General features: G+C 37.1%; 1 protein-coding gene across 4 annotated transcripts in view; it reads left to right on the top strand.

The window, feature by feature from the left end:
- dcc (DCC netrin 1 receptor) overlaps positions 1-21,088 on the top strand; it is a 305,906-nt gene that overhangs the window by 109,786 nt on the left and 175,032 nt on the right. For all 4 annotated transcript variants that reach the window (XM_055004135.1, XM_055004134.1, XM_055004133.1 and 1 more), the window contains exons 4-5: positions 10,089-10,239; positions 10,882-11,018. In XM_055004135.1, the coding sequence (XP_054860110.1) occupies positions 10,089-10,239; positions 10,882-11,018 (288 nt within the window). The remainder of the gene's footprint in view (positions 1-10,088; positions 10,240-10,881; positions 11,019-21,088) is intronic.

Raw genomic sequence — 21,088 nt, 5'->3', positions numbered from 1 at the left:
TGCACAGTGAACAGATGCTGGTCTTATCTTAATATATTTGTGCTTTTGCAGAAATGTGGCATGACAAATGATATAAATTTAAACCCACTGAAGAACATAAGAAAGTTGACCACCAGGCAGTGTTTCATCCTTTAATGGACGGTCTTTGTGATGGAAACACGTCATCGCCATGGCGACGAAACAACAGAACCTCACTCGGTCATCGCTAAGCTTCTTTTTCAGAACCTTTCAAATCTCTTTTCTTTTCAAATCCGACGCTTGTTCACTTTTTACACGACAGCGGTTTAAACCTTTTCTCCTTTTTATAATCCTCTTTTCTCTTTGATCCATATAAAGTTTTAATGGATCACATGATGAAGGTTTAATGATTGCGACCACATTACGATTTCATTAACTCTGACTTCATGAAGCTTTTATTAGACTGAGCCATTGGAGGGAGTTCAGGTCAGAAGTCGCAGATTATCAGATGGAAACATCCAGAAAACGACTTTCTGTTGGAGCTTTGATCAACGCTCTGCTGCAGATTAATGATGAAAAACAGCAGATTGAAACAGAAAAATGTCATCTACATGTACAACAATGTACAACAATGTACAACAGTATCTGAGGAACTACTGAAGATCTGTAATGTTGGACACGTAGACCTACTAATCTAGACTATGGCTGATAATTAACAAAAAACTGCTAATTAGAAGTCGACTAGTGGTATTTTCTTAAAACTCACATCTGCAAGTAAAGATAATACAAAACTAAACATGTAGAATATTTTTTAATATAAAATATCTCAAAACCGCCAAAATGAAGTTCGTTTACAACTAAACTGCATTCTCATTTGTTTGCCACCATTAACACCACTTATCAGGTACTTATAATGCAGTCCTCAGCTCCCTCATCAAGCAGTTTCAGTACAATTAACGCCACTTTTCAGATACTTATAGAACAGTCCTGAGATTCCAGCTTTACCATCATCAACACCTATTATAAAATGATTAAAATGCAGTCTTTAACTCCCTCACTAGGCAGTTTCATCGTCATTAACGCTAGTGATCAAGTACTTGTAAGTCATTTCTGTGATCCCTCGCCAGGCGGTTTCTCTACCACTGTTTATATACTGAGAGAACATTCCTGAGATTCCAGTTTCACCACCACTACCACCACTTAACGGGTACTTATAATGAAGTCATTAGATCCCTCACCAGGCAGTTTCACTTTCATTAACACAACTTATCAGGTACTTATATCACAGTCATAAGGTCCCTCACCTGGCAGTTTCATCATCCTAACCCTACTAATCAGGTACTTATAAGTCAGTCTTTAAATCCCTTACCAGGTAGTTTCGCCACCATTAAAACTATGTATCAGGTACTTATAATGCAATGCTCAGCTCCCTCACCAGGCAGTTTCCCTTCCATTAACACCACTTATCGGATACTTATAGAACAGTCCTGACAGTCCAGTTTCACCACCATTAATACCATGTATCAGTACTTTCAATGCAATCCTGATAACTGAGAACCCTCACCACACAGTTTCCCTACCATTAGCACCACTTATCAGACACCTAAAGAGCAGTCATGAGAGTCCAGTTCACAACAACTAACATCACTCAACAGGTCTAATGCAGTCTTGAGAGCCCTCACTAGGTAGTTTGTCACCATTAACACCACTTATCAGGTATCTATAACACAGTCCTGATCTCCCTCACCTGGCAGTTTAGCACCCATTAACACCATGTATTGAGTACTAATAATGCAGTCCCAAGGCATTTTTATCATCAACACTACTAATCAGGTACTTATAAGTCAGTCCTGAAATCCCTCACCAGGCAGTTTCATTACAACTGACATCACTTTACTTACAATGCTGTCCTGATGTCCCTCAACAGTTTCCCCACCATTAACACCGCTTATCAGATACTTATAGAACAGTCTGTGAATCCAGTTCATCACCATCAACACCACATAACGGGTACTTATAATGAAGTCCTGAGATCCCTCACCTGGCAGTTTCACCACCACTTAACAGGTATTTATGATGCTACCCTGAGCTCCCTCTCCACACAGTTTTACCACCATCAATACCACTTTTGTGGTAATTAGAATGCAATTCTGAGCTCCCTCACCAGGCAGTTTCTCCACCATTAACACTGCTTATCAGATACTTATAGAACAGTCCCGAGATTCCAGTTTCACCACCATGAAACTGGGTACTTACACTGAAGTCCTGAGATCCCTCACCAGGCAGTTTCACCACCATTGACACCACTTATCATGTGCTTAAAATGCAGCCTTGAGATCCTTCACCAGGCAGTTTTGCCACCATAAACATCACTTATCAGGTACTTAAGATGCAGTTCAGAGATTCCAGTTTCACTGCCATTAATACGACATATCAGTTGTCACTTATCAAGTACTTATAATGCAGTCCTGGGGTTCTTCATGAGGTAGTTTCATTACCACTTACCAGGTACTTACCATGCGGTCCTCAGATCCCTCTCCAGACAGTTTAACACCCATCCATGTGAGTCAATAACAGGTTGTGAACTGTGTGATTTTGAATATAAACCCTGAGAACTCCCCACCGGTTGGTTAGAAACCTTTTGGATGATTTAAAGAACAAAAACACTGAAGCACGTTGGATTATCATGACCTGAATGAGTAAGAATCAACCCAAGGCCAACGATTAAACTCCAAAAAAACCTCAGTTAAAATTTCAGCAGTTTATAAACCCACCGACCTTGGAAATATGTTTGGAATGTAAAGATCTGATTCACAACCAAACCAAGGATCTTCAGATGTGCAGTTTTTGAGCTGCGAACCAAACTTTTCTTTTTTCAGTCCCAGTTTGCATCTTCTCATTTTTCTACACATTTCCTGTAAAGACTTATGCAGATGGACAGTTAAATGCTGTAATGAAGTGATATAAGAACATGATTCTTCATTTCAGAGGATCAGAAGCTGAATATTCTCTGCGTTTCTGTGCATATTTTGTGTTCGACTACTTCCTCATTGTGATGCGAGCGGCGTCTTGGCGTCGCCTGATTTGCTGATGCCTCCTTCGGCGACGTGTCGCTGAAAATATTAAAGCAGTCCCACAGTGGAAGCTTGCATCTCTGTGATCCGACGACTTCAACATAAAAATCTGCTGCGTGGACGATTCTGGGTCAGAATGCTTCACGTCTGATTGGTCGTTTGTGAGACATTTACAGGAAACAAGTTCAGTAAAATATAAAAACATCAACAGATTATTCAACAGTTTAATTTATAGTATCTATATAAAAAAATATACATTACCATTAATTCTAGTTTTAATAAAACTTCAAAAAAATGTCTGCAAATAATTAAAAAAAATAAAATATATAGAGAAATAATTTTTAGAATAATATATTCATGTGAATTTGTATTAAATGAATAATAATAATAATAATAATAATAATGATAATCCATCCATCCATTCATGCATCCATTATCTATACACCGCTTAATCCTCATTAGGATCGCGGGGGGCTGGAGTCTGTCCCAGCTGACTCAGGTGAAGGCAGGGGACACCCTAGACAGGTTGTCAGTCTGTCGCAGGGCTACATATACAGACAAACAATCACACTTACATTCACACCTATGGACAATTTAGAATCACCAATTAACCTCAGCATATTTTTGGACTGTGGGAGGAAGCTGGAGAACCCGGAGAAAACCCACGCATGTACAGGGAGAACATGCAAACTCCATGCAGAAAGATCCCGGGAAAGCCGGGACACGAACCAGGGACCTTCTTGCTGCAAGATGAAAGTCCTAACCGCTACACCACTGTGCAGCCCCAATAATAATAATAATAAAAATATATTTATTTTTATATTATTGTTATTGTTGTTATTGTTATTATTGTATTTTAATATTTAGGTTTTTTTTATTTTTAAACATCTTAAATAAATAAATAAATAAATAAATAAATAAATAAATAAATAAAAATGCTGTCTGAAAGTCATTAACCACCACATAAGCCTCTGTCATGGTGGCTCGCTGCTAGCTAAACCCCCACAAACGTGACAAAACTGAAATAATTATTATAAAAATATCTTAATTGATTTTTAAAAAATGGCTTATTTTAATGATTTTTAAAATTATTGTTAAATTATCTAAAACAATAAAAATCTGAAAAATATACTTTACCAGGTTGTTTGTACTGTGGAAAATACAGCATGAATACATTTAAATACAGTTAAAATATAAATTCAAAATTAAGATTTCTGCAAATAAAATAGATTAATATGTAAATATATTACCAAAATGAAATGTTATGTGTCTTAGCATATTTATGAGAGTAAACTGTATTAATATGAAAATATTTTGTACTACTACTACTAATAATAATAATAAAAAAAACAAAGAAATATAAAACACATTTTTGAAATAATTTAGAATTTTGAATGTAAAATTTTGTGAAAGTAAAGCTAAAGTAGTAAACATGCTACTGATAATAAAAATATAAACCAAAATGCTCAGACAATTTACAGTAACATATCTCTCTCTCTCTCTATGTGTATATATATATATATATATATATATATATATATATATATATAGATATATATATATATATATATATATATATATATATAGATAGATAGATAGATAGATAGATAGATAGATAGATAGATAGATAGATAGATAGATAGATAGATAGATAGATATATACATATATACATATATATGTGTATGTGTGTAAACCTTGTTTTGAGTTGAGATATTTTAAATTCATTCTGTTATCTTATACTTGTGTCTCGGAAGTGAAAATATGAATTGCCTCTTTATAGTTGGGTTTAAAAGAAGATTACTAATTTTTAGGTCAAAGGTTTGTGTGTGCGTGTGTGTGTGTGTGTGTTTCATTGCCACGGGGATGATGATGCAACTTCCTGTCTCTTGAAGGAAATCATCTCGTTGCTCTTTGCGGAACCTTCCAGCCCTCAGGCAGACCTGAGGCTGAACCACCCTGACCCAGAGAGAGAGTGTGTATGTGTGTGTTAATGTGTGTGTGTGTGTGTGTGTGTGTGTGTGTGTGTGTGTGTGTGTGTGTGTGTGTGTGTGTCCCCAGGCCTTAGTTTTTGTTCTGTAAGATCAGATAGAAAATGTGAGTCTGCAAACTTTAAATCCTCATCGTTAAAGTCAAACCGTCAGATTTTCATTGGGCAGCGTGACGTCGTCGGTTCGTCCTCCAGGGAGACCATCAGGGTGAAATCTTGGCCAGTCGTGGAGGCTTTTAATGCAGCTACATTCATACTGTATGAACATGTTGAGGGTAAAGACTTTGGTGTGTCAAAATGATTTGAACTGCTTTTATCGGAGAAAATGAAGGATCTAAAATCATCAACAGTTTCTGCTCAAACCATCTCTGACTTGTCTGAAATGTTTATAAGCAAAAAATATGGATATTTATTAAGATATCTGTGAAATTTTAGCCTCATATATCAAATAATTTGCAGAATATTTTGTTTAAAAATCACCCGTCGACCCACTTTCGGCAGGTTTTCTCTTAAATTTGTGTCTGATCAACAATATCTGAGGCACTATTAAAGATAAAAACCTGAAATATTTTCTCTCATTTCTCATCTCTCATGATTCAGAATCTTTAATATTGGACAGTAGATCAAATAACCTCTGATTATGGAGGAGAAGATATTAAAGCCAGGAGTGTGTAGGGAGGAGGTCGGGGTGGATGGACAGGTCAACAAAACTTGGTTCAAATATGGAAAACACATGGAAAAGTTCCACTTTTGAGCTCAAATTAACAAAAGTCAGGTAGTGATATTTTCTGAACCACATGTAGCTGCATGTCACAATAATATAAAACTAAACATGTAGAATACTTTAATATGAAATACTTGGTCACAGAAATGGAAAAAAAACAAGCTGTTTTCATTGAATTTTAATACCTGATTGAGCAGGTTTGACAAGTTTTAGCACAAACCTAAAATATTAGTAGATAGTCTAATCCAAGTAGAGTTCATTTTTAATTTATAGGTGTCTTGTCATGTAGTTTTGTGTATTTTTTAATTTTATTTACGTCATTAGGCTGACTGAATATGTTGATAATTCATAGATATTGTTCAAACGGTCTTAAACTTCACTGCGTAAAAAAAAAGTACAAAAAATGGCTCCACAAGCAATGTTTAAAAGGAATTATCTTGGAAAGTATTTGATATATTGAGCTAAAATTACACAAATATCTTTAGAAACAACAATATTTTGTGCTACAAAACTATCAAATAGACCAGAGATGGTTTGGGCAGAAATTGCTGGATTCTCTCAGTGGAGTCGCTGCTCCTTCGTGTAATAAAAAAACCATCCAAAGTGCTTCAGCTGTCAGATTAAAAAGCCTCCTGGGTCATTTCGTCCAGCCGGGAGGAACCTGAGGGTCGACCTGAACCCACCGGAGGGATTATACATCTCATCTGGCCTCTGGTTCCCCCAGGAGGAACCGGAGAACGTCTGGATGACCTCCTTAACTCTCCTGCTACCGTGAACAACCGTGAACTCAAAATGACCTGTATTACTAAAAATGATTCCAAAATGACTCATGATGTGTCAAAACTACCTAAAACTAAAAATGACACAAAAATTCTCCCAAATTACACAAAGCCTGTCCACGGTTCCTCAAATTTACTTAAAATATGTTCAGAATGACTTGATTCGTCAATGTCAGTGTCCAAGATTCGTTGAAAAATTGTTCTAAATGACAAAAGTCTTGTCCAAGATGACTCAAAATGACTTCAAACTTCATAATTATTTAAAATGCGCTCAAAATTACTTAAATTTGTCTAAAATGTCGAAGATTCCTTGAAAATTACTTGTGAAAATTGTCCAAGATGAAACTGGCTCCAAAATGGCTCAAAATGTGTTCAGATGGCTCCAAAATTGCTCTAAATTTCCCATAAACCATCCTAAATGACATGAAACCATCCAAACTTTCTCAAAAGGACTAAACGCTTGTACAAAATGGCTCAGAATTTGTCCAAAACTACCTCAAACTTGTTAACATGATTAAAGATTTGTTCAAATAACCTGAAATTTGTCCCAAAAACCTTGAAATGTGTCGAAGATTCCTCCAAATGACTCAAAACCTGTTGAAAATGGCTTGAAAACTGTTCCAAAGGCCTTGAAAATTCCTTATAGCATGTGTAAAATTACCTAAAACTTCACCAAAATGATTAAAAATGACATAAAAATTGTCCCAAATTACACAAAACCTGTTTAAGATTCCTCAGATTTACTTAAAATATGTTCAGAATGACTTAAATGTGTTCAAAATGGCTCCAAACCTTTCAAGAATTACTCAGAAATTCCTCCAAATGACCAAAAATTAGTCAAAGATGACTTAAAATGACCTATATTACTAAAAATGATTCCAAAATGAGTCATGACGTGTCAAAAATGACATAACTTCTCCAAAACTACCTAAAACTCGTCCAAAATGCCTAAAAGTTTGTTTTAAATGACCCCCAAACAATCCCAAATGACTCAAAACTTGTCCAAGATTCCTGAAAATGAATTAAAACGTCCTCAAAATTGCTTAAGTGTGTTCAAAATGTCCAAGATTTGTTTCAAATTACTTCTAAAGCTTGTGAAAAATGACTACAAAATGTTTAGAAATTAGTGAAAATTGTCCAAAATGACTCAAAATATGTTCCAAATTGCTTTAAATAACCCATAAATCCCAAATAACATGAAACACATCCAGAATTTCTCAAAATGACTAAACACGTTTATGAAATGACTCAGAACTTGTTAAAAGAGAATTATAACTCATCCAAAACTACATCAAACTTCTTCTAAATTACTAAAAATGTGTTAAAAATTACTATGAAAGTGTAAAAACGGCCCAAAAATAGAAATTAGTCAAAATGACTAAAATTACCAAAAAATTGCCCAAAATGTCTTTAAATGTTCAAAATGACTCATAGTTTGCTAAAATGACTTATAGCTCATTCTAAATGATTGAAAATTTGTTCAAAATTGTCCCAAAGATCTTGAAATATCTAGAAGATTCCTCAAAGTTACTCGAAAACTGTTCTAAAAGACTAAGAAATGGTTGAAGATGACGTCTGATGGGATGAAGGAAACTGATGGAGAGAATCTTTATCAGTTAAATTAAAACTCCAGTGCAAGACTTTGGGAAGCAGCTCTGAAACTCGTCTCATCAGCGTTTCCAAACACAATTCCAGGAACTCCTCCTGCATGCAGACTTGGAAATGTGGAAGCGAAAGCAGAAGCGCTGACAGCAGCTTCACCTGGATTCCTTTCATGTTCCTGCAACAGAAAAACTGTGAAAGTTTCTGCAGGTGAACGGTTGAATTTAAACACTTCCGTTAGCAGAAAGAACCTCCAACGTTTCTAGTTTTAGTTAAGCTCCTGTGTGGAGATTTTCTGCTCATGTTTGACCTCAGAACCGACTGTCCCTGCAGCCAATATATAACAGCCGACCTGCTCTAATCAGATGGAAATCAGGTCATTTATTTCATTTCTTGCCTTCAGGTGTTTTTCCACTGAACCTGGAAGCTCACAGGTTCTCACCTCTTCCTGCTACAACATGACAGCGGTCTCCTGCACAAAGCCAGGCATGTAAAAGTAAAGAAAGAAAATGTTTTTGTGCAGAAGAACCTGAAAACCTCCACATTCAACACCTCTGGGATAAACTGGACCTTACCAACGTTCATTCTGCTGAATGCTTACAGCAGCACATTACTCCTCTGAACTCCAAGCAGCAGTTTCTGGTGTTTTTTTTTCTTAAATTTTTCACTGTTTTATGAAGTCCTGCAGCTCTCTGGAAACAGAACAACCACAAAGAAGGAGAGAAGAGAACTCAGAAATGTCTTGAAATCTATCCAAATTTAGTCAAAATGACTCAAAACATGTTGAAAATTACTTCAAAATTGTTTGAAATGACTCAGAAATTGTCAAAAATTACTCAGAATTTGTCAGAAATTATTGATAACGTATCCAGAATGGTTCAAAAAATTGCTCAAGATTTCTCAAAATTACTTAAAATGCATCTAAAATAACTTGTAATTGTCAAAAACTACTTATATCCAAAACTACTTCAAATCCATTAAAAATGATTGAATTATGTCCCAAAAACACAAAATGTGTCCAAGATTCCTCAAGACTGAAGTGAAACTTGTTCAAATTGGGAAAAAAAATGTCTAAAATGTCAGAAAACCTGTCCAAAAACTACCTCAAACATCTTCAGAATAATTCTAGACTTCTTCAAATAGTTCTAAATGACTCAAATTTTGTTCAGAATCACTCAAAAGTGGTCAAAAATTATCCTAAATGACTCAAAATTTAACAACAATGACCCTAAATGGTCCAAAATGATCCTAAATGGTCCAAGATGACTCATAATATCCTAAATCCAACTGCAAAACGAGTTTAAATTGTGCAAAGTGATGCAAAACTCATCCAAAATCATTGACAATGCTTGTAAAATGACTCAAAGTTCATTCAAAATTGGTCCAAAATCACTCAAAAATGATCGAACATGATCGTAAACGGTCCAAAATGACTCAAAATTGGTCCAAAATGACTCAAAATCTCCTAACTCCAACTGCAAAACGAGTTTAAAATTGTGCAAAATGATGCAAAACTCATCCAAAATCACCAACAATGCTTCTAAAATGGCTCAAAGCTTGTCCAAAATCACTCTAAAATGGTCCAAAATTACATAAAATCTTCCAAAAATTACTCAAAACTCAACAAAAACAAAAAATTAAACAAAAACTTTATTAAAATACGTTCAGAATTACATAAGTTTGTCTAAAATGTTCAAGATTCCTTGAAAATTGCTTCTTAAATTACTTCTAAAATGACAAAAAAAAAAATCAGAATGAGTGAAAATTGTCTAAGACGACTCAGAATGGTTGAAATGACTAAAAGTGGCTCCAAAATGACTCAAAACGTGTTCAAATGGCTCCAAAATTCTTCCAACTGACTCATAAATTATCCCAAATGACACTGAACTTGTTAATGTCCGTCTCAGATCCTTCTCCACCAGGTTCTACCTTTAATCTCACCTTTATTTCTCTCTTCTTCCAGAACCCGGAGTGACCAGAAACCTCCAGTTCCTGCAGCGTCCGTCCAGAGTCTCGGCTCTGCTGGGAACCGACGCCGTTCTGGAATGTTCCGCCTCCGGATACCCGACTCCCAGCATCCAGTGGAGGAGAGGAGAGGAGCTGATCCAGAGCTGGTCAGGAAATAACGTTATTATTATTCATACCAACTATTACTGCACAACGGTCAGAGTTTCTTAGAACTCCAGGAAAGTAGAAGGAAACGAAAATCAATTTAAATCCCAAACTTCGAACAAAACTAGCTGTGCAGCATCAGTTACCATGGAGATGTGGCTGAGCAGCATCGGTTACCATGGAGATGTGGCCGAGCAGCATCGGTTACCATGGGGATGTAGCTGTGCAGCATCAGGTACCATGGAGATGTAGCCAAGCACCATCGGTTACCATGGAGATGGTAACTGATGTTACTGATGGTAACTTCTTTTGATTGAGTTAATTGAAAAATTGTTCTAGATGACTAAATAGTTCCCAAGATTACTCAGAATGACTAAAATTACTGAAAAAAATGCACAAAATGTCTTAAAATGTGTCCAAAATGACTCAAAACTTGTTCAAAATGACAAAAATTGTTGCAAATGACTTCAAATAAAAAAAAAAATTGGTCAAAATGTCTTCAAATGTGTCCAAAACGACTAAAAACTTGTTCAAAATGACCGTAAAGGTCGACTTGTCCTTCTAGTATCAAAGCTAGATTAGTTTCTAATGTTTAGTGTCTAATTTACAGGATGAAAATGTGAAACTTTTGTCTTTCTCTGCAGGAATAAGAAGTACTCTCTGCTGGCCGGCAGTAATCTGGTCATCAGGAGCGTCACCGACGACGACTCTGGCGGCTACAGCTGCAGCGCCTCCAACAAGAACCACAACATCACGGCACAGGCAGAACTCAGCGTTCTGGGTAAGAAAAACAACAAAAACCTGCATGTTTCAAGGTGTTTGGGGATATTTTGATGGTGGCAGTGAATTCACAAAGGCTTCCGGTCAGACTGGAACACATGAGCAGCTTCATAAACCCGTTTTAACCCATAAATACAGCAGGTAACCCTTTAACCTTTAAATGTTCTCACTGGTTTCATCCTACATGAACCAACACTGGTCCCCAGAAGAGTAGAAAAACAGCAACACACTCCATCTGTGCTGGTGGAAAATAAAAGAATAGAGTCGCTTCTCAAAGCTCCAGAGGGAAATGAATAATATAATAAAATAAAATGGAACCCGACTGGAAGCTGTTAATGGTCTGACATCCAGCGAAACTAAAGAAATAAATAAACCGGAGACGAAGCGGTGGTTCAACAGAAGCTCTGCTGTCTGCTCAGACTGTTGGCGACATCGAATCACATCCACAATCAAAATGCAGTCATGAAATATGAAACTGCGGCCGTCTGTTTGCTCCGGGAGGTTGTCATAAATAAGAAATGTTGGTATTTATTGTCTGACTGCTCCTCAGCTGCTCCAGACACCTGGTTGGAGGCGATTAGCTTCAAAAAACACCAAACAAACACTGAAATATCTGAAAAGTTTCATGAGATTACTGAGCGGTGACCATCCTCCAACTGTTATTCTGCAGAAAAACCCTTCACACCCCCCAAAAAATCTATTTTTCTGTTCAGAAGCCTAAAATTAACCAGTGTCACTTCCCAAACCGACTACGATGCTGCAGGACTGATGATGGTTCTTTATGACTCAATTTAATTTGAATTTTGTAAGAAATTAAACATCTGAAGTGCTAAAACTCTTGTACTATTGCTAATTCCTGCTGTTGGTGGAGGACTGTGATCAGAAAATTATCTGCAGAGATAAAATGATGAGGTTTTGCACTTTAAAAAGATGTATAATTTGTTGATATCTCGTCCTAAATAACATACGTGGTAATTTTACTGTAATACCATTTAGTCTAATGTAACAGCATCTTTTTTCTTAATCTACTAGAATCCAAATATCGAAAAAAAAAAAAATCTGCTTTTAGATTTTAGTGAGTTTTTAGGGAAATGTTTTAATTTTGCAGCATTTCTGTATTTTTAGTCACATTTTATGAACAAATATACAAAAAAACTTGTGTTTATTTGCAGGTTTGATTCTTAATGTAGCTTTATAGCAGAAAATATCATGAATAATAATCAAGATACACATATATTCTTCATGGATAGTCGTTTATTAATAAAAAAATGGGAACAAACATAAAAGGGGTACTAAATTCTGGCTTAATTCCAGTGTTTAGCCACATTAGTGTGTAATCATAATCCAAAAAGCAGGTTTTTACTCCTTAAAATCACTAAAATGTGGATCCTGTTCTGACTAAAACACCTAAATATGTAGAATTACAACAAACTCTGGTCTTCTGGGTGAAAGTCTTCAATTTTTGTAAAAACTGCCTTCCTTTCCACTGGTCATAAATTAGTTATTTCAAATTTTAAAATTCAAAGCTGAACTGAGAATGCAATTTTGATGCATAAAAATGTAATTTTGTGACGACTGGGTTGGTTTTCCATGTTCTACACAAACTAATAACCACCAAAATAATGATTCAAGGCAGTTTCCATCCTTAAATCTTGACATGAGTCCAAAACACAATGAGGTGAGCTTGAAGGAAAGACCTGTATACTCGTAAATATATGGTTTAATCATTATTATTAGGGAAATAAAGACATCCAGTACCTCATGCATGCTGCATTTAAGAAAAATGAGGGAACTAATGTACAAAAATCCAATTAAAGGTAGTTTACATCCATAAAGCTTGACATATCAGTCCAATAAAACAATGAGGTGAGCTTGAAGGAAAGACCTATATACTCGTACATATAGTTTATTCATTATTTTGGGGGAAATAAAGATAGCAGGTACAAAAAACCCTACAAGAAACATGCAAATTGTGCTGGTCGAAGAAATAAGATGCAAAATATGTTGGTATTTACATTAAAGGTGCAAAATAGTTGGTATTTACAATAAAAAAGAGTGTTAAGAAGACTAAGGAACTGCATTAAATGTCAAAATACGTCTTTTAAAACAACACATTGACAGGTTAAATTAGACAATGATGCATAGATTTACCAAATGTTGGGTCTTACAAGGTTCAAGACCTCCTTTAGTGGATTTCTTTACCTTGCTGTCATGGTGAATTGGGGTTTTTATCTGTTATGGGAGTCATATTGTGAGCAACATAAGCAGTAAACACTTTGGTTGAACATTTCTACCTTAAAACCTTCAGATTTGGGAGGTTTTATACGTAAAAACATCAGAGGAACCAATCCTGGGTGGAGATTCATGCATCGTTTTTGATGTTGAACATGTCTGGCACGTACTATTCCAATATTATAACTCTTCATTGTGTTGTGTAGAGTAGTTTCACAGTGTTTGAGTAGAGTTGTAGGTGAGCTGGTGTGCTTGAGCTGCGGCAAGAGGCATTTTAGGGCAGCAAAGAACTATTTTGTGATTTGATGCACATAGATTTGAGTTTTTAGTGATTTAATCGTTGACTTTAACCCTAAAAATACAAGTTTACACAGTTTTACATTCAACAAAGCTCCGCACCAGCTTTCTGGCCTCGACTCAAAAGACTGAAACCGTCTTTATTTCCGGTCGGATCACATCTGCACCGCTGTCGTGCTGCAGCCAAACACAAAGTCAGCACAATGTCTGGTTCAGCGCAAAGCACATGAAGTCCCTGAACGCCACTTCAGGAGCAGCTCTGGGCTGGAAGGCTTGTAGCGGCCGCAGTCAGAATTAGGTCAAACGACGCCCACTGGGCCAAAAATACTTCATCTTTTCCTCCCAACACGCACGAAAAAAGAGAGCTGTCGGTGCCAGTAACAGCGAATTAATTTGTGTCACGAGCAGTTAAACATGAGCGCAGCAGCGGTTTATTTTTGTGGCGTTTGTGTTTGTGGGGAGTCGGAGAGAAGTTGGCCAGAGGAGGCGTTCAGGGGATGTTTGACGAAAGGCCTTTAAAAAACACAAACGCTGCTGACAAATGACCGCCACTCACAAATTACAGACTTCTACACTCCCTGATGAGATAAAAGTGACACAATTGGAACAAGAGAAGACGATGTAATGCTGCAAATTAAACAGATCATAAACAGCTAAACTGCTTTATCCAAACTCTTCACCTCCTCAGGAAGTTTTCTACTTTTATTACTTTTCAACATTAAATGGTGGCTTTTTCAACAAATAATGACTCCAGCATTGGTCCTGATGGTCTCAATCAGCCTGAACATCTGGATGCTGCAGTTTTACCTCATTCTTCTTCATAAAACTGATCAAACTCTGTGAGGTTCCACAGGGATCATGAGTGAAAAGAACTTTTCACCGCTAATTCTCAGTTGTATAGAGGTCTGGACTCCAGAACTTCCACCTTGTTGTCTTTAAACCATTTCTGAGGATCTTTGGCTGTTTGATTCAACTCATCGTCTGGATGGAAAACTGATCTTCACATCATGATGCTGCCACCACCGTGCTTTACGTCATGATGCTGCCACCACCGTGCTTCACATCATGATGCTGCCACCACCATGCTTCACATCATGATGCTGCCACCACCGTGCTTCACATCATGATGCTGCCACCACCGTGCTTCACATCATGATGCTGCCACCACCATGCTTCATATGATGCTGCCACCACCATGCTTCATATGATGCTGCCACCACCATGCTTCACAGTGTAGATGGTGTGTTTGTGATGATGTTCATTGTTTGGTGTCCACCAAACATATCATCTAGTCTGATGGACATAAAGCTCCATCCTGGTCTCCTCAGACCAAAGAACCTTCTTCCAGGTGTCTTCAGAGTCTCCACATGTCTTCTGGTGAACTCTAGTCCAGATTTAATTGGAGCTTTTTTCCATCAGAGTCTTTCTCTTTGTCTCCATAAAGCTTTGACTGGTGAAGAACAGACAACAGTTGTTGGATGAACAGTTTCTAACATCTCAGCTGCTGAAGCTGGAACTTCTTCAGAGGAGTCATAGGAGTCTTGGTGGCCTCCCTCTCTAGTCTCTCAGTTCTTGAGGACGTCCTGCTCTAGTCAGATTTATTCATGTTCCATCTTCCTTCCTTAATGATGGATTTAACTGGACTCCAGGAGATCTTCAGGAAGTTGGAAATGTTCTTGTATCGTTCAGACTGATGCTTTTCAACAAGCTTTCCTCAGAGTTTCTTGGAGTGTTATTTAGTCTTCATGGTGTAGTTCTATCCAGGAGAACTGATCCACCAGAGACTGGACCTTCAGATCCAGGAGTCTTTATTCTTCAATCACTGAGACACATTCACTGACCTCAGATCATCCATTTACTGACTGGTGACTTCTAGAACCAACTGAGTTGAATTTTTCATTTTAAAGGGGTTGAATACAGATGCAACCACTTATTTTACATTTTATATTTTCAGTGAATTGGCATTACTTTGTGGAAATTTGTCTTTCTTGAAAAATTCTTGTCAAAAATGCCAAATTAATCCGACCGTGATTAATTGGTGAAAAGCAATTAAATGATCTTTTATAGACTCTGTAAAACAACACATCTTGCTTTGGGTACCAATGAGACATAAAATACAATCCAGTAAGTCCAGTGTCATTAGAAGATCTTTGAATCTGATGGGTTTTATTCATTTTTCATTGCAATTACCTCGAGTTAAACAGTAAAAATCCAGTTTTCATGCTACAGAATAACCAGACTCCTGCATTCTGTCGCCATATGGCCGCTGTGCTGCAGCCTGCAGAAGTTGCAGAACTTTTTCCGGCCAGATGACCCGATGTTCTTCTGCAGAAACCTTGTACATCAGCAGCCTCCCTGCGTTGGCGGATCGGCCTCATTCAATTAGCTGTTTCTTGGCTGCAGGTCGAGGTTAGACTGAACCTGGCCCATAAATAAACCAGGCAGCTTTACTTTCTGCCACTCCTCACTTCACATACTCACTTCAGATTTCCTCCCCTGCAGACCGGATCCTGGTTTGTAGCTTTAATGAAATCATTTAACGTCTTTAATGTCTCGTTTCTGTCATTTTGTGTCTTTTTTTGTCGTTTTCTATCTCTTTTCTGATATTTTCTGCCTTGTTTTTGTCCGTTTGGGTCTCATTTCTGATGTTTTGTGTCTCATTTTTGTAATTTTGTGTCTCATTTTTGTAATTTTGTGTCTCACTTTTGTCATTTTCTGTCTCATTTGTCATTTTTTGTCTTGTTTTTGTCAGTTTCTGTTTCGCTTTTGTCTTTTTGTCACGTTTTTGTTGTTTTGTGTCTTGTTTTTGTGGTTTTCTGTCTCATTCCTGTCGTTTTGTGTCTTGTTTTTGTGGTTTTCTGTCTCATTCCTGTCGTTTTGTGTCTTGTTTTTGTAGTTTTCTGTCGTTTTGTGTCTTGTTGTTTTCTGTCTCGTTTTTGTCATTTTCTGGTTTTAGTGAAACCAGTCGACGGCGTTTCCTCGTGCATGCAGACGAGCTTGAAATCAAACAGAAGCAGCTGTTGTTTGTTCGACTCTCAGGAGAAAATCTGCAAATTAACCTTCGGGTGTTTTTTTTTTTTTTTAGTCCCCTTCCAGCTGGGTCTCTCCACTCGTCTCGGCGCTTTCATGTCTTTGTCTCGGCGTCCCCTCGGAGTCTCTGCTCTGTGTTCTCGTCACATTCGTATTCTGTTTACACGCCGCTCAGACAGCCACCGCCCGCAAACATGGCATGATGTTCACAATAAACAGGAGGAGCCTCCGATCAGACGCTCCTGTGTTCTGACATGCAGACATCAGTGGAACGTCTCCAGAAAACGTGGTTCTGAAAAGGACCACAAGTAAAATAAAAACACAAAAAAGACGATAAAAAACTCTCTTCTTCGTTGGTTTTTGTTGTTTTTACTGCAGCATGGAGCAGGAATGTCTAAATAGTCAAACTTTAGCACCGATTTTTATAATGGGCTTCGAAAAACTTTCTGAAAACTATTTCCTCAACACTATCAAAGTTTACATTCCCTGGCAGAATTAGTGAAATGGATCGGTCATTTTGTGTCTTTCTTGTCGTTTTCTGTTTCGTTTCTGTCATTTTCTGCCTTGTTTTTGTCGTTTTCTCTCTTTCCTGTTGTTTTGTGTCTTGTTTTTGTCATTTTCTGTCGCATCTTTGTTATTTTGTGTGTCATTTTTGTCATTTTCTTTCTCATTTCTGTTGTTTTATGTCTTGTCAGTCAGTCTTGTCTTGTCAGTACATGTCTTGCTTTTGTCGTTTACATCATCCAACAGTGTTCCTATAGAATGGATAGAGCAAAGCTATGTTCTCTCTTCTATTTTTCATATTTTCATCCCATTGTCAGCCTTGATTGAATGTCTCACTCTATCTCATATTATCAGGATCAGACTAATTCTTTGGACTGTTTTCCATCAGTCAGTTTGTCCTCTTGGTCAGCAGTAACAGCAGCTAAATATCTAGCTTCTATATTAGCATGGATTAGCAACCCTGTTACTTTTTTTTTTAATGAAAATATGTTTGATCATGGAAAAACTTTTCCATGAAACAAGTTTCTGAGAACTACCAACTCTTAAAAAAAGCAGTTAAGAATGTTTTTTTTTTAAAATTCCTTCTACTGCGGCATCTTCCCACTAATATGTAAAAATACTTCAGCTGCATTGGGTCGAACATCATCACTGATATTTTTAAGCAAACAAAACATTCAGATGTTCCTAATTTAGGCCCTAATTTGCTACTGAAACGCTAATTCTCACCAAGACACTGCAGGTTTTAGAATCACATTAGTCGTCTAACAAAATGAAACAACATGTATCCGTCCACATGTTTATTCCCACTTAGCAGATATGAAATGAAAGGAATCAATAAGATGCCAAAGTGTGACGCTGTGACACATTTCCTCTCTGATGCAGAAATAATTTGAAGCCACCGTTTGGTCGCTAATATCTATCGATCTGTCTGCATTTCTGGGATGAATCTCAGGAGGGAGGCCAAAATAAAAAAGAAATCTAGGGTGTTCATGTTTGGGGTTTGACAGAATTCACTGAACAAACAAAAACAAAATGAAGTTTCTTCATATTGAAACTACTTTCACACATTTTTAGGTGTGAGTGCAACATGATTACTGACTGTATGAGGTGTTGTTTTGGTTGCATGAGGCAACAAATGCATAAACTGCACCAGAGTTGGCAGGAGGATGTTGGGGTGGATAGTGGGGTTGCAGAAACACACATCACGCCCTTAACGTCATATTTTCCATTGAAATTTGACCAATAAATTTAAATTTAGTTATGAGTAGGATTGTGCAATTGGAGGCCTATAACCACAACTGGACAACTCCAGTCTACACTGGTTGCTAACTTGTCCAAATATTATTACATAGATATTTAAAAATCGTTGGTAATCCAGATTTTATGTAAAAGTTTGTGAACAAAAGTTTATATCCACTTGTAAAGACCATAAATATCATGTCAGTCCTGAGTTTCCAATGACTCCTATTAGTTCTATTTTCTACCTTGGTTCTTTTATGAATTAAAGGTCTTCTGGAAATCTATTGAGTCAAAAATATACATACAGTAAATTGAATTATCAGTTTTGGTGATGTAGGAAGCTGTCTTAATCAAATTTTCTTAGTTTCATGACCTCTTAACGTCTCCTGAGTGATTACGATCGACTACAGCTGCGGATTCCTCTGATCCAGTTTAAACAGAACCCATTAGATCCACTCATTAGACTGAAATACTACAGTGTGAAAGTCTGAGGAGCTCAACAAAGATCTGAAAAAGTCAGAAAGTCAATTGGAGCCATATAAAAAGCAGCTTCAGAGCTTTACACAAAATAAATGGAATAATGAAGAAGGAGGATTACCTCCAGATTCTTCAGGAAAACCTAAAAGCATCAGCAGAAGGTTGATCTTGGACATAGTTGGATGTTTCAACAAGACAATGAGCCCAAACACACATCAGACGTGTTAAAGAAATGGTTCCATCAGGCTGGAATGAAGGTTCTAGACTGGTCTCCCCAAAGTCCTGACTTAAACCCATCAAGAACCTGAAGAAACAAGTCTAAGACAGAAAGACGACAAATTTAAATTGAAAAAAATAAACTGGTCGTCTTTCTGACTCAGACTTGAGTCAGTTAAACTGATAATATAATGATACTGCCACCTCCATGCTTGACGGTACGTATAGTGTCCAGAGGAATCAAAAATAAACCAGAAGATTGAAACCAAATGAACCAAAGTGAGGTGGAAATGGACAAATTAACCAAATATTCACATTTCTGTGTGTATATTCTTGACTCAACAGATTTTGTCATATTTCCAGACGACCTTTAATAAATCTATGGAAAAAAACAACTAAAATACATGATTGTTTATTGTGACAAAGATTCATGTGTTTCAAATATTTAAGTAGTCATTGGAAATTCAAGACCAGCATGTTATTCATGGTCTTTACAGGTAGGGAGCTTTCGTTCACCACTCTATCTTTGCATCTGCACATTCTGACTCTTTTTTCCAATTAAAATCAGCTGTAGATGAATTTTAACTGGACCATAATCAGGTTTTGGCAGACGCCGATCACTACGAGGTGTTTACACCGAAACACTAATTTCAGATGCACCAGAAGTCATTTAGTTCTGGAACTGGTTCTGCTCTCCAGAGAGCAGATTCCCGTCTCTGGTTTATTCAGGCAACAGAAGCACTTTGTTTAACCCCTGAAGCCCTAAACTAGTTTAAAAAATGTCCATCTGGATGAAGTCAGTTGGAGCTCTCCACAGCTGGAGGGATGAAACCTTGGACTGAATGTGAAAAGAGACACTTGGGAGGGTTTTGAAATGCAATAAGTCTCTGTGAACACCAGCAGGCCGGGGATGGATTTTAAAAAACCTCAGTAAAAACTTTACTTTTTCACCATCTAACTGGAATTCATAATTTGAGAGAGTGAAAAACAGACTTGTAGCACCGAGATGCTAATGAACCTGTTGGAAAATAAAGCAGCTGAAGCAAAACAAACAATAAACAACAACAGAACCTCTAACTATTAACAGACGCATTGACAAATACAAACTATTTTGAATGGAAATCACAAATAATCTGCAAATATTCAACTTATTTTCCACTAAATTATGTCAAAATACGACTAAAACTGCTGTTAAAGTTGGAGACTGGCTGTAAAGAAAGCAGGAACGACACTATAAAGTGAAGACGAGGTAATGTTTTCTCCACTTCCTGCGGTTTAATCTGTCTCCGTGTCACTTCCTGCCTTTTAACCTTTTTTTTTGGATAGAACATTTCAGAGCTTTTAAACGGAGATTCCTCTTATCATGTCGAGCCTCCAGCTATCTGGGATTTATTTATTCATCCCCCCACCCCCAGTGTGTCTGCTGCTTTTATCTGCATCCGCCTCATCTGCAAATTAAATATATCCGATAAGGTCAACAGTTTACTCACTGGCATCATTTACACCCTTTTCTCTGCATATTTATGGACCATTGTGAGGAGATAACAAACATATACATGGAGAGGAAATGTAAAGAGTTTCAGAGCAGCAGCAAATTTACCATCAGAAGTCGTGTTATTTTACAAAAACGCTGTTTTTATTCACTTCTAATCATTTCTACTTTCTGCTGTGAAGCTGTTGTGAAAGACGCTTGTCAGTTCCTGCAAAAAGACGAGTTTTATTGTCCTTAACTGCGTCTACCAGCTTCAGTTCAGTTAATCTGCAAAACTACCTTCCTGTACAACTAAACTGTTTTCTAAAATGCTTTATGAAGGGAAGGTGACTTGGTTTGATCATCTGTAATGTGGTTGGAAAGAGATGCAGTTTAAAAAAGTGACAAAATCTAAGTAACATCTAAACGAGAAACTGAACGTTCAGCCAGAAGACCGTCAGTCTCAGAATTAAGTGTCATTTTCTGTCTTTGTTTACTTTCAGTTTTTCAATCATAAAAGAGGAGTTTTGTTGTCTTTTATTGCATCTACAGGTTCAGATCATGTAATCTGCAAAACTACCTTCTTGTACAACTACACTCTGTTG

This window comes from Amphiprion ocellaris, chromosome 17 (genome assembly GCF_022539595.1).
Source record: "Amphiprion ocellaris isolate individual 3 ecotype Okinawa chromosome 17, ASM2253959v1, whole genome shotgun sequence".
NCBI classification, from domain to species: Eukaryota; Metazoa; Chordata; class Actinopteri; family Pomacentridae; genus Amphiprion; species Amphiprion ocellaris.
Note: the sequence above shows the minus strand (reverse complement) of the source record. Positions and strands in the feature narration are given on the sequence as shown.